General features: G+C 43.0%; 1 protein-coding gene across 1 annotated transcript; it reads left to right on the top strand.

Annotated features, from left to right (window-relative positions):
• Positions 1-52: 52 nt before the first annotated feature.
• On the top strand, positions 53-14,719 carry rexo5 (RNA exonuclease 5). Its single transcript, XM_084564206.1, has 18 exons — positions 53-213; positions 780-1,061; positions 1,269-1,395; positions 1,503-1,614; positions 1,815-1,922; positions 2,191-2,279; positions 2,805-2,920; positions 3,432-3,570; positions 5,225-5,319; positions 5,407-5,509; positions 5,619-5,707; positions 9,003-9,111; positions 9,602-9,853; positions 9,988-10,080; positions 10,164-10,503; positions 10,591-10,766; positions 13,364-13,473; positions 13,561-14,719. Exons 2-18 carry the CDS (start codon positions 799-801, stop codon positions 13,628-13,630), a joined length of 2,391 nt encoding a protein of 796 aa, XP_084420332.1. The 5' UTR covers positions 53-213; positions 780-798; the 3' UTR covers positions 13,631-14,719.
• The last annotated feature ends 21 nt before the right edge of the window (positions 14,720-14,740 follow it).

Here is a 14,740-nt window from a genome sequence, read left to right as displayed (position 1 = left end):
AAAGCGACAAACCGGAAGTGTGTGTGGCATTTTCAGACTTTACACAACATACAGTCTAACGTGCTTTAGCCATGTGTTGTTAACATCTACCAGGCGTGAATACATCTGATTTAGGACTTATTTGGACCCACAACATCTGGTCTTCACACATTTATATCCTTGTTACTACTCTGAGGCGGATAATGGACTTATAAATACTACGGAGCTATACACGTGTGTATAAAGTGTGAATTGTTTTTGTGTGTGTGTGTGTGTGTTAGCTAGCTAGAAGTTTTCTGGGTGACTGTTTGACACAGAATCACCAGAGGGAAGAGAAGTTAGTTAACCCACTTAACCAGCTGACTTGGGAGCCTTTTAGATAAAATTAGATAAGATACATTTATAATAAGTTGAAAAGTAAACAATGTTTTTATTTTATTTTAATTACAGGTATATGCTAGTGCCTTCAGATGGTTAGTGTTTGGTTTAGTAACTCATATTTGCATCAAGCCCTCTCATACCCAAAGGTATTACTTATTGTTTTCTGTTTTTATTTAGGGTTAGCTCAAAAATGTTAGTCTAAAATACAGCTATACATGTACACAGATCAAAATAATGTATCAGCACTAAAATCCTAAATGACTCTTTTTACTGACACTAGCTCAAATATAAGGCTCTTTCCTTCCACCTTTATATGTAATGGAAAACAAACACAAATCAGCTGTAAACAATGTTAAAGTTTAAGGTTAGTTCACATTTGATATCCATATCCTATTTCAAATTTTTGTTTTACCTCCCAGTGGAAACGCCAGCTTCACCATGGAGTCATCTCCGTTGTCTCCATCATCAGCACCAACTCGTAAAAGCAAGAAAAGGAAAAACGTCGCCCCGCTCACAGCTCAGGAGGACGGCAAGAGATTAAAAACCGAGCAGGAAGGCGATGAAGAGTTTCAACGTACCGTTCGCTCACCGAGCCTCTCTGTGCTGCTCCACCGCCTTCAGCAACCAATTACGGTGAATGAGCTGACCGAGCTTCTTCATTATGCTGCTCTGGGGAAAACAGGTGGCATCAAACAGCCCAGGTAATGACTGTGTTATCTGCTCTAATGTGTTACCTGCTCTATCAGTTCTCCTCCAGCGATTCTCTGTAAATAACTTCCCGTGCCCCCGTAGTGCCATAACAATAAAACCATCTGACAAACGCCTGCAGACTCGCAGAATGCAGCCGTCTCACTTTCTAAATCTCGCCTCTCCGTCTGCGTCCTCTGTCCCGTGTGTCTCTCTGCTAGTTGGTGCCGTCTCCGCCATCAGAGGAAGGTTGAAGGTGTAAATGTTGTGATCATGGAGGGCCTCACGCAGAGTCACTTTTACAAACACTACCTCGCCATGAGACACCTCCGAACAAACTACACCACCGTGAGTAACCGGAGGGAAATCTGATTCGCTGACTGAAATCATGTGATGAGAGGAATTCTACTCGTTTCTTCAATGTCTTGGATCTTTTTTTTATCTGATTGTGGCAGAGGGTTACCTTCAACCCATCACCTGGCAACGTGGCATCTGAAATCTTCAGTAGTGAGCTTCCTAAACTGGATATTACATCTGTACCTCAACCAAACAATCAGCTGCATAAAGGTGAGGATAGCATGTGTGTGTCATGAATAATTAGCACCCTATCTATGACCTTGTCCTATTCATATTACTTTTTTGTGTTTGTGTGTAATTATCATACTTATAAGTATATATTCAAAATATTATAGCGTATCCCTCAGTGGTAGTTGTTGTCAGTGTTGTTGCTTGTCTGTTTAACTGTGTATCACTGTTCACTGCTGCAGCGCTGAAGAGTCACCCAGTGATCACCAAGTTTGGGACCCAAACGAGAGGACTGACAGCGTACGTTCTCACCCAGGAGGAGATGATCAAGAAGCACTACCCCGTCAAGGGTGAGTGGGTTTATTTTACCTGAGTTTTCCAGATATTCGTGACCAGACCACATTAAGACGACAGCATTTTTTTTGCCGTGTTCCCACTAAGCTGCTCAGTTTACCCCAAACTGAGCCTTTTTGTAGTTTGATTCTTTCCCGAAAAGCTCATTTTCTGGTGTGACAACTTCAGCTTAGCGGGGGACGAGATGTGTTTTCGGATTTATTCAGTATAAAGTGAGTGCGGTCTAACTCTGCACCTTCTCTCTTACTGTTTTTTTTTGCACAGGAATACCAGGCTTTGAGGAATTTGTGTGTACAGAGACTGTGGACTGTGTGACAGACACGAGCCCCTTGTATGGACTCGACTGTGAGATGGTGAGATGCTCGCAGTTATGTAATTACACGCTGTCTAATGTGGAATCCAGTGGCATAGTTTCCTAACAAGCAGTGTCACAAGCAGTATGGCAATATACCGTGTACCTGTCAGACCTTTTATAAGCAGACTGTGTGCTTCATGGTAAATGGAGAGACCACGCCACTGTTTTTGCTAAGGTGCCACCAACTTTGTCTGTGCTATCAACTGCAAAAGTAAATGCGTAGCAAACTGTGCTAAAGTCTTTGCTGCACAAAGGATATAAATAAAATAGTAAGCCCTGTGATAGCCTGGCGACCTGTCCAGGGTGTACCCCGCCTCTCACCCAATGACAGCTGGGATAGGCTCCAGCCCCCCTGCAACCCTCCAGAGGACAAGCAGTTACAGAAAATGTATGAATGGATAAAATAGTAACGGTGTACCAGTTTACGACGCGTCTTCTGGTGTTGTATTATAATATGTGCTATTGCCTTAATTGATTTTGCTGCCTCCACTCAGTTTGTCATTGTGTTGGTGTTTTGTTTCAGTGTCTGACAGAAAAGGGAAACGAGTTAACTCGTGTTTCTTTGGTGGACAGTGATGGGAAGTGTGTGCTGGACGATCTGGTGAAACCACAGAACCGCATCTTCAACTACCTCACTAGGTAAACACAGTCACACAAACACATGTAAAACTAAAACACTGGTCCCCAGAAAGATAGCTGTACAAGAGCAAACACACACACACACACACACACACACACACACACACACACACACACACACACACACACGGTTGTTTGGCTATCTTTGTTTGGATTCATTGACATAATGCATTCCTTAACCCTTTACCCGGACCCTAACCATCTCAACTAAGTGCCTAACCTAATTGTAACCTTCACCCCAAAACTGAGTCTTAACCCTCAAACAGCCTTGTAAGGACCGGCCAAACTGTCCTCACTTTGCAGAAATGTCCTCACTCTGATGGTATAAAACTAAAAACTGGTCCTCAGAAAGATAGTTGTACAAGAGCGCGCACACACGTTCATTTTCCATACTGATCATATCCTCACCTATCCTTAGTCTTCATGTAAAGGAACATTTCACGTGTCACATTCTGCGTTTAAATACTGAAACACATTTCTGTTCCCACCGTTGCCGGGTGCCTCCTGATAGGTTCTCTGGTATCACTGCAGCGATGCTGCGGCCAATCACGACCACCCTGCGGGATGTTCAAGCAAAGATCAGGATGCTGTTGCCAGGCGACGCAGTCCTGGTGGGCCATTCCCTCAACAGTGACCTCATAGCTCTGAAGGTAAGTGACACTGACAAACTGCTGACCCTCGGGCAGGTGAAGCTTGGCATTATAGAAGAAAAGTGTGTATTTATTAACACATGTATACCTCTTCTATAATCTGTGTCCAGCCACACACTCTGAAGTCTGACACAGTGGGTTGTTTGATCTGATCAAGTCCGACACAGTATGAAACAAGTAATGAGGGAGCCTGAGGAAGTGGCAATGCAAAATACATTTGTAATCATGTGTAGCCGTTAATCAAGGAGCAGCATGACTTTGTGTGCTGCCTTTCTACATAGACATATTTATTAAGTTAGAAAACACATTACTTTATGCACAGTTTGGAACATTAGTTAACCTTCAGCACTCAGGAAACATAAAACATAAAATACAAGATATTTGCAACATGTTAGGGAGTTATTATTTAAAGAATATGTTGTTAAAAATGCATTTTTTAAAAAATATATAAGCAACACTTGATGATTTCATCGTGATTTTCTTTTTTGTAAAGAGGAAAAGGGAAATAACCCAGGGGAGTAATAATATACTTACTGATGCTTTTAATTGAGGAAGCACTAAAGTAAATTAAACCATGGTATCACATAATTGAATAGGGACACTACAGAATATGTTAAACAAAAAAGGGAAAGAGAATTTTTGAGACTGGAATAATTGAGGATACACACCAATGAACCACAACATTAAAACCACTGACAGGAGAAGTAAATAACATTGAACCTGGCATTTATTCATGTTGATGTTACTTAGACACTTGTAGCACCCACCTTGGCAAGCCCACCCCATAGCAATGACACTCCTTGATGGCAGCAGCCGTCCCCAGTAGGATGCAGCCTGACACAGGCACACACACAAAATTCACTAGATCCCAAAGTGATCAAGTATCTGTGGGATGATCCACCAAAAAAATGAGACGGTTGCAAAGAATATTTGCTTTTCAAGACCTCGAATGATACCATTATTCCTCCTTCATAGAGTTTAGGAACCACAAAAAACATGTAAAACAGAACAAGGTGTTGACCTGGCCTCCAAATTCACTGGATCCCAAACTGACTCAAACTCAAGTATCTGTGGGATGATCCACAGAGGCCCCTCCCCTCAACCCATAGGACCCAAAGGCCCCCCACTAACAATACTCAGAAGGCCCATGTCCATTCTCTGATGAGTCACAACTGTTTTGGAGGCACAAGGGAGACCTACACAATATTAGGAAGGTGGTCATAATGTTATGCCTGATCGGTAAAGGCCTGAATATCTGGCAAACGCAATATTTCATCATTCTCAAAGAGAAACTGAATCAAAGGATACATTATGGATGACCATGGACATGATTTCAGGTCACGTCCTTTTACTGTCTTTTTCAGAAAGCCGTATCCTCAATAATCTCCAAAACCTTTAGCAACAGCTCGACATTCACATCTCTCTATCTGACAGGTTTAGGAAAGATGATACCTGTCTCCTATAAAGTAAAAAAGCCTTTTACAAAACATTGCTTTAGAAAAACTGTCCCACTGTTGGCCACTGTATTAATATTGTCAGTCACATACATTCTCTGTGTCAAACTAGAGAAAAACATTAGATAAAATGTTGTCTTTATTTAGTTAACATATAAAAACGCAGATATAAATAAGGTTTTAACATGTCGTCCCTGCAGCTCATCCATCAGCATGTCATTGACACCTCACTGCTGTACAGGAAAGAGTTCGGGCAGAGGTTTAAGCTGAAGGTTCTAGCCGAGACCGTGCTCAAGTGAGTTCTTGTTTTCTTTCTGCGTCTCTCTGAGTTCCTCTCTGTCACCTTCCCCCCGGGGGTAATAATTTTCCACTTGCATCCCAGGAGGCAAATACAGACTGACGAGAAGAAGGGTCATAATCCCACCGAGGATGCTGCGGCAGCCCTGGAGCTGGCTCAGTACTTTATTAAAAGAGGACCTCGTCAGGTAGCAGATTGCTTCCTAAATCACACACACATACACACACACACACACACACACACACTTACACAGATAATATAAGATTTGCTGTGTGTGTGTGTGTGCTCGCTGTCAGGTTGTAGAGCTTCATCTGGAGGAGCTGTGGGGATACCAAATAGAGGAGGAGTCCACTGAATGCACATCTCCACCCACACCAAGTCTCAGGTACTGTGACATGTTAAGCTTGTTACATGCTCCACGAGAAGTTTGTTCTTGCTCCTAGGGCTGCGAGAACAAGAAAAAAGTTCATTCTGGCCAGGTCATTTATACTTCACGAGAAACTCAAGTGCCCAAGTCCTCATGGGGCCCTGCTACTGCAGCATACCTCACACGCGCTAAGCATTGTGGGAGATGGACGACTTTTTTTTTATTATTTTTGGATGTCGGCCAGTCGTTAGATCACGCCGTTCATTCAGCATCCACCCACACACATTGTGCCGATCTCTATCCAGGAGAGATTAGCGGTCACACTGCGAATATTAGCATCTAGGAGCACGCCCACTTCCAATTTCTAACCAATCAGAGAATAGTTGCCGGACACCACACGAGAAAAAAGCCTGGTTGATGTGTCGAGAACAGGAAGCAAGAACAAATTTCTCGCTTCTTGTGGAGAATGTAAAGCTTGAGAATAGTTGCCGGACACCACACGAGAAAAAAGTTCTGCCTGGTTGATGTGTCGAGAACACGAAGCAAGAACAAATTTCTCGCTTCTTGTGGAGAATGTAAAGCTTGAGAATAGTTGCCGGACACCACGCGAGAAAAAAGTTCTGCCTGGTTGATGTGTCGAAAACAAGAAGCAAGAACAAATTTCTCGCTTCTTGTGGAGAATGTAAAGCTTGAGAATAGTTGCCGGACACCACACGAGAAAAAAGTTCTGCCTGGTTGATGTGTCGAGAACACGAAGCAAGAACAAATTTCTCGCTTCTTGTGGAGAATGTAAAGCTTGAGAATAGTTGCCGGACACCACACGAGAAAAAAGTTCTGCCTGGTTGATGTGTCGAAAACAAGAAGCAAGAACAAATTTCTCGCTTCTTGTGGAGAATGTAAAGCTTGAGAATAGTTGCCGGACACCACACGAGAAAAAAGTTCTGCCTGGTTGATGTGTCGAAAACAAGAAGCAAGAACAAATTTCTCGCTTCTCGTGGAGAATGTAAAGCTTGTTACACAGTCTGTATATCTAGTTGAACATCTTTTCTTTGGGTTTTTCACAAAAATTTATCATTTTCAGAAAGTTTCTTCACAGAATAAAAAAGCTAAGAAAATGTAGGTCCTGAAGAACGAGGATGTAACCCAACACAGAAAACATTTCAAATATAACCTGGAAACAGCGATGACTCACACTGTTTTATTTTATATAAAGGTTTTACAGACCTATTTTGCATAAGTCATTGTCTGACGGTTGTCTGATTGAGTCATCCTACAGAATAATTTCAGCTACCATGAAAGATTTAACGTCTTCCTTTGAATTGTGCAGGACTCTTTTACATATAAATTGACTTACATTCAAGATAAGTTTGCCCAGTGTTGATTAAATCTGTCGGTGCGAGAAAAATCTCCCATGTGTGTTGCAGTATATTAGAGTTTTCCATCTGGTGTCTATGGCGACATTCACACACTGGTGGAAAATTGAGTTTAGTGACGGGGTAGTCTGCAACAAACGTTTTTGATGAAAAAAATCTGTGTTCATAAGAGTGATTATAGTCTAAAACAGAATGAGATCAGTGGTGAAGGCAAACGCTTCATAAAACATAAAACTCTGGAAAGTCCTTGTGTTCAGAAATTGTTTCAAGACAATAGTTTCTTCAATAGGTAGAGTACAAGCAGCTGCAAAGCCTCCAGAGGTTTTTGAAATACTACTTGTGCACTAGCTGTAAGGTCACTGTTATGCCTCAAAAACATCAGTGATAAGATTTGTCTGGTTCATAATCAAAGTTTTCAGAAGACTCATCTCTCACTCCATCATTACTGTGTTTGTGTAATTACTGTCACTACCAGATGGGGGCGACAAAGATTCCACATTGCAAATTTCACAGATCAGCCACAACATTTTGGAAACGTTTGGACCTGGCATTCATGTGGATGTTACTTGGACATGTAGCACCCACCTAGACCAGGCCAGACACCCCCACCCTATAGGAATGACACTCCTTGATGGCAGCAGCCATCCCCAGCAGGACACCGCACACAAAACGCTTTAGGAACAGGGTTGGGTAGTAACTGATTACATGTAATCTAGATTACGTAATCAGATTACAAAAATCAAGTAACTGTAATCAGCCTGTAATCATTACAGTTACATTGTTGGGGATTACCTGATTACATTTTATCATGCAAACAATGCAACTTTTTTATGATAGCCTAGCCAGTGTTTTCATTTGACAAGCAGCCCATTTGTTTGTTCACTAGATGTCATTATCATCCATTTGCCTGTGTAGTTTCTTGACAAGAAAAAGGTTCAAATCAAAACCCAAGATGGAGGAACCGTCAACGTCAACCAACCCAGATAGCAAAATCAGATTGGCAGATAGCAGACCGCTGGTGGCATGCCACTTGTGGTCCACCGTTGGACCACCATCTCTTGAAATTTAACTTATCATGAATATTAAGAAAATATATGAAATGTTATTAAAGTGATGGATGAAGTATAACTGAATAAATGAAAAAGGTTTTAGACCAATAGTGACAAAATATTGGGGCATTTGACGACAACTCGCTCGCGGACCGCCAGTGAACCGATGAGCAAAACTCCAGCGGACTGCCAGGTCTATCCCCAGTGGGCTGACGGTGGTCCGCCAGCCTCTTGCTATCTGGGAATAGACCTGTTCCAGTCGGCAAAAATACGTTCAGTACTTGGCAACATCACCACAACTTTGAATTAAAGACAGAGGAAAATAAGATTGTGTATGTCTTGTACAAGTTGTGTAAAAAGTAATCCTAAAGTAATCAGATTACGTTACATGTTTTGGGTAATCCAATAGATTACGTTACTGATTACAAAATTTGCCATGTAATCTGTAATCAGTAATCGATTACATTTCAAAGTAATCTGACCCAACCCTGTTTAGGAACAACTCAAAAAACATGAAGAACAGCACAAGGTGTTGACCTGGCCTCCAAATTCACTAGATCCCAAACTGATCAAGTATCTGTGGGATGATCCACAGAGGACCCTCCCCTCAAAGGCCCCCACTAACAACATTCTGTTGCCAGACGCCACAGGACACCCTCAGAAGGCCCATGTCCATTCTCTGATGAGTCACAACTGTTTTGGAGGCACAAGGGAGACCTAGACAATATTAGGAAGGTGGTCATAATGTCGTGGCTGATTGATGTATATAAAAGCATCACAATCTGACCAACAAAACAGTTCATCTTGTTCCTTCACAGTGTAAAACTCACCTCAACACACGTCCTACTGTTCGTCTTTGTGACATACTCTCCATCTCCAACTCTCGCTCAGGTTCGCCGACACACTACGGACACTCGGCCGGACGGTCGCCTTCTTAGGGAAGCGTTCCGACGTGGCGCTGGACCTGTCCTACCAGAAGTGGTTCGGCTCTGACAAAGAGGTGAGAGGCAAGACGTCGCGGTGTCGGACGCTGTAGCTCAGTCCAGACATGACCTTATCAAACACTCGTCCGAGCCTGAAACCCCGAATCAATGTGTTTGTTTTACCTTGAAATAAGCATTGATCTGTTTGTGTTTCCCAGAAAGTTGGTTCAATTTGTCGGATATTAGCAACACTCCTGAAAGTCAGGACGGCACCTTCCTGAGGTGTCGGTTTTTGATGGATAATTCTTCATGGCACTTTCGGGCTAATTCGGCAGTGAACAATAAATGACAGATTAGGCTCAGTAGATGAATCTGATTACCACTGATTATATTATAGATGAATTTACATCAGCATCAGTCTGCTGTGCCTCCAGGACGTCTGTAATCAAATCACAAGTGACAGTCTTCCGTGTTTGTATATATTTCATTCCTGTTTGACCTCACTATCCTCCCCTAAACTCCTCCTCCTCCTCTGCTCCTCTACCCACGCGACTGCACCCTCTCCAGATGCTGGCATCTTTCAGGAGACAGGCGGAGCATCCGTTCCTCTCGGTGCTCCAGCTTTCCTCGTCCTCAGACCACGTGAAGAGGCGCCTCCCTCATCAGGAGCGCCGGTTCCCGGTGTGCGCGGACCTTCGGGATATGTGCGTAGTGTTCGCCGGGCCGTTCCCTGCGGGTTTCTCAGAGGAGGAAGTGAGGCGGCTGTTTTGTTGCTGTGGACCGGTTCGACAAATCAGAATGCTGAACGCAAGCGTCAGGGTATATCCTACTTCTTGTATCTGCTACCTCCTAAGATATGGTGATGAATACTGCTCCAGCTCCTGAACTACAGGTGTAAAATTGTTGTGCTTTTTTAATCTTACCTGTATTTTCTGATAACGTTTGGTCTCCAGGTTCATGCGGAGGTAGAGTTTGAGCTGCTGGAGGGAGCGATGCTTGCTGTAAAAACTCTGAATGGACTTAATGTGCTGGGACAGCCCATCAAGGTAGCTCTCTTCTCTTGTATTTTGTCTTATCAGCTGTTCTCAAACTTCTCTTCACTCACGTAAGTATGTGTCTTATTTCCTAGGTGCAGAGGCCTGTGCACGAGTCAATGCTCGACCTGGATCTGACTCTGGATGCTTTAATGGGCGACGCTCTCAACGGCAGTCACCTCTACGCCGTTAAGCTCAGCCCCAGCGCGGCCCAGCGCGTAAACATTCCCGCGAAGGTCAATGGACACACGTTAGACGCCAAGTGTTCAGGTGCCACGGGAAACGGTTTGCCACCACGGCTGAAGAACGGCTCCGCCGCCAAATCGAAACTGTCCGAGGAGTCGGTCAGAGAGACGTTCGGTCAGTTCGGCGCGGTGGAGAGAGTCGTCCTGCCTGCCACGCCTGAAAAAAAACACGCGAAACATGCATTCATTAGTGAGTAGAGAGCTCTTGTATGAAAGCGCAGTATGTGTGGGTGTCGACGTCAAAACATTTCTAACTGGGGTGCGTACGCCTTGACAGAGTTTGAGAGTTCAGAGAGCAAACATGCAGCCCTCAGCTCTTCAGAGGATCTGAGGACGAACAACTACCTCGTCTGTCCTTCCCTGACTCCGCCCCATTTGCTGTCATGGGTTGCCATGTCAACACCAGAGACCACAGAGGATGAGAAGGAAACCTGCACGCACAACAGTCCTCAGGTAAACCCGGATTCAGATATTCTTCACCCCCGGCATAGAGGATATCTTAATTATAGTGGACTACTACACCGATCAGGCATAACATTATGACCACCTTCCTAATAGTGTTTACGTCTCCCTTGTGCCTCCAAAACAGTTCTGACTCATCAGAGAATGGACATGGGCCTTCTGAAGGTGTCCTGTGGAGTCTGGCAACAGAATGTTGTTAGTGGGGGGCCTTTGGGTCCTAAAGATTGAGGGGAGGGGCCTCTGTGGATCATCCCACAGATACTTGATCAGTTTGGGATCTAGTGAATTTGGAGGCCAGGGGGGTATTCCAGAAAGCAGGTTTACCGCTAACTCTGGGTATGTAAACCCAGAGTTAGCGGTAAACCTTGGATTTCGGTTCCAGAACGCTCAAATATGATCAGGCTATGTAAGTAACTATGGTAACATAGGCTCTGAACTTAACTGGGTATGTAAACCCTGAGTTAGCGGTCAACCTGGGACTTCGGTTCCAGAACGCTCAAAAATGATCAGGCTATGTAAGTAACTATGGTAACATAGGCTCTGAACTTAATCTGGTAGGGGTAGGTTTTGTTCAGGTTATGTTCGGGTATTTAAGTGCACGTTCAGCCAGACCGCTGTTTCCACACTTGTCACACAATGGCGTTTCCTTTTGAGGAAGATCCAATTGACATTGAAGCACAAATCATTCGGGCTATTCACCGTGAGAGGGTGATAAGACCACGACTTGATATCCTTTCTTTTCCTGATGAGTTTTTGCCAGAGCACTACTGTTTTTCTGCGGAATCTTTAATATATTTAAACAACATTCTCCATCCCCACATTTCGAACGTTACGCATCGTGGATTCGCTCATCGTAATTGTTGCGCGTGCGATAACCATATTGCACAACATTGCAACGTTGCGCAATGAATTAGTTCCTGCTATTGAGGAGCAGATAGGAACACATTCAGCAACTTGACATCAGAGATGGTCAAAGAATGCGTGATGAAATCTGTCACAATCACTTCAACCAAAAAAAATAAAATAAATGCACGTAAGACTGTTTCACACATTTATTTGCCCATTGCGTGTTTCATGGCCTGAAAAGAGAAAACACTTCATTATAGAGCAAATGTTCTGATCCAGTGTTCTCATGCACTGACAGAAAACATGAAGAAACTATGCTCTAGTCTCTGCACAGCATTTCTTTACCTCGATTCCTCCGTGACTGCTGATAATGTCTATTCATCCTCCTATTATTTATATGAACGGTAATATTGGCTATAAATTGGTCATTTTCGAACATGCAAGGCTACACAAATTAGACATAAGTGATTTAGGCGTGGGCCTATTAGGGTAAATACATTGCACTTGTTCATGTTGCTCCTCCTGAGAGGTTGAGGGCTCCGATGACGTGCCCCCAGGAATCCCCTCCATCATCGGACGCCCTCGATTGATACTGATCGCCAACTCCTCCACAGGGGTGAGGGGGGACACCGCTGGCCCAGAACCGGTCTTCCTCTCCTCTGCTTTCTTCCTATTGGCTTTGAAATGAACGTAACTTGTTGCAATATGGCAATTCAAGAATATAATACTGGATAAGTGATGTCTAAGATGATGCACCCAGATATATCTTACCAACTTACAATGTTTTTATATTTTGTTTTGACCTGCGGCCACGTTCTCTTGAGGGCGGTCGGGTTACATCTAATTAAAAATAATACAATATATGACAAGGTATTCTATAGTATAAGAAAGTCTCATACAAAGCAGTTAATATGTAGCCTAATATCTACTGAATTATTGTGCTTCTGACACATTAGTGTGCTATATCCTACTAAACTTACGCATTTATGCGGTCGGCAATTCTCTGCCAAGCAAGATCTCGTTCCTTGGCAGACGCGCAAGTATTGCTTTTTTCGTGATTATCGCTCTTTCCTCCTCGTACGCCTCGAGCAGAACTTGCTGCTCCGCTTCAGAAAAATAGGCTGCTCTGCGCTTTGCCATTTTTACTCATGGTTTCGACTCTCAATAGATGATGCCTTTATAACTTCGCCGTGATCGCGCACAACTCTAGGTTAAACAATCCGGGGTTGATTGAACTGATTGCTAACCGGTGTTTTGGAACCGACAGCTCGGGTTTAGTCGCCTCAGGTTCAGACAACCCAGAGGTTAAGTTTTATCTCAGTGTTTGTTAAACCTGCTTCCTGGAATACCCCCCAGGTCAACACCTTGTGCTGTTTTTCATGTTTTTTTTTTCTCCTGCTGGGGATGGCTGCTGTCGTCAAGGGGCATCATTGCTATGGGGTGGGGGTGCCTGGTCTGGTCTAGGTGGGTGCTACATGTCTAAGTAACATCCACACGAATGCCAGGTCCAAAAGTTTCACAGCAGAACATTGAATTGTCACAAGATGATCAATGTTATTTACTTCTCTTCTCAATGGTCATAATGTTGTGGCTTATTAGCATGTGAAACAAGCTTTGTTTCAGGATAAGACTCCAGTTTGAGTAGTAGTGTACATAAATATTCACAAGCATCTTTTAAGATGTGATTTTATGACGTATATGGGGACGTTTACAATAAAGACTCCATTGTGTAACATGTGTAGGATCAGGAAGTGGATCTCACCATGAAGAAGCTGGACCGCTGGCTGGGGAAACTCTTCAGGTCCCTCCCCGACGGCACCCTGTCTGTGGTCGTGCTGCCTGGACACATCAGGTGAGAGCTTACGGCGTCTCCGGCATGATTTGCTCACCCCTTGAATATCGTTGTGTAACATTCTGCTTCCTCCGTTTCCTTCCCCAGTGCAAGCGGTCACCTTCCTGGTTTGTGTCTAATGGAGGTCAAGCAGAAGTCTGGAGGAGACGAAGCGTAAACCTGCAACAACACAATGTCTGCTAGTTCCCCGTTGTTTAAACCTGTCCTCTGGACTAAAATAAATCTCTTACGTATTCTGCCATTTTCACTTAAATGTCTGGAGACTCTGGAGTTATCCAAAAAAAACAAAGACTACCGGACGTTTGGTTTTTCTTGGAGACGGTTCACCACTCGTCCCAGTGGCTTCCTCAGCTCTGAAAACAAGTCCAGATGCCTTTGTTCTAGATTTGTTTTTGTGTACGATACAGTGACTTGTGATAGAGACAATGGCCTTTTTTTTTTTTTTTAAATCCAGCTTTGTGCCTTGAATCCTCACAATGTTCTTCCACAGTGTAACCTGGATTCATCGGGTACGATTAATCTCCTGCAAGAAATGTTTACGTCACACACCATGTTTAGGTCTTCAGCTAGCTACAGTAAGACGGATTGACATTACGGCAGAGGTGAAGCTATTTAAAAGCCAAGATAATGAAACAGAGAAGTTTTTCTTGCTGTAAAACATGCAGCTAAGAGCAGTATTTTGTACATGAAGGCAATTTAAATAAAATCCAGTGGTTGTAAAATAATTAGTTATAGCCTGGTTATAATAAAGTAATTACAAAGTAGCATTTGCCTTTGGTACATGAACATAGACATTTTAGATGATTTTACCTAGATAAACCGTATTTGTTGCATTGACAACATTGAAGCACAAAAACAAAAGTGTAAAACCTGGTGGAGAAAAGTCCATCATAATCAATACCACAAATACAAGCAATGAATTGTCACTTTGAGATTGTTTTTAAATTATCTACAGTGCATGTTCTATGAATTTGGAATATTACAATTTTTTGTAAGCAAGGTTTGGGTTTCTATTATTGTCAGCGTTTCAGATTATTCCTGATCTTGGTTTTAAATTATAACCTTATATGAACTCTGTTTGATAGGACAGACTTTGGTCCTTTGAGGTAGTAGAACACAAACATATTTTAAACATAATCACTGTTACTTTAATGTTATCTTACAAACAAGAACAGTACATTTAAAGAGCACCTGCAGCTTCTTTTTGAATGATGGGGAAATCAAAAGTTATTTTTTTTTAATCTGATGGTTTTACCAGGACTTTGTA

This window comes from Chelon labrosus (assembly GCF_963514085.1).
Source record: "Chelon labrosus genome assembly, chromosome: 2".
NCBI classification, from domain to species: domain Eukaryota; kingdom Metazoa; phylum Chordata; class Actinopteri; order Mugiliformes; family Mugilidae; genus Chelon; species Chelon labrosus.
This window is presented reverse-complemented; position numbering and strand designations above follow the sequence as displayed.

What these genes read in the sequence shown, in the direction of transcription:
- rexo5 (XM_084564206.1), top strand. Translation starts at nt 799, where the DNA reads ATGGAGTCATCTCCGTTGTCTCCATCATCAGCACCAACTCGTAAAAGC. An exon ending in ATCTTCAACTACCTCACTAG is followed by an intron (nt 2,921 to 3,431) that starts GTAAACACAGTC and finishes GCCTCCTGATAG; the next exon opens with GTTCTCTGGTATCACTGCAG. An exon ending in CCACCCACACCAAGTCTCAG is followed by an intron (nt 5,708 to 9,002) that starts GTACTGTGACAT and finishes ACTCTCGCTCAG; the next exon opens with GTTCGCCGACACACTACGGA.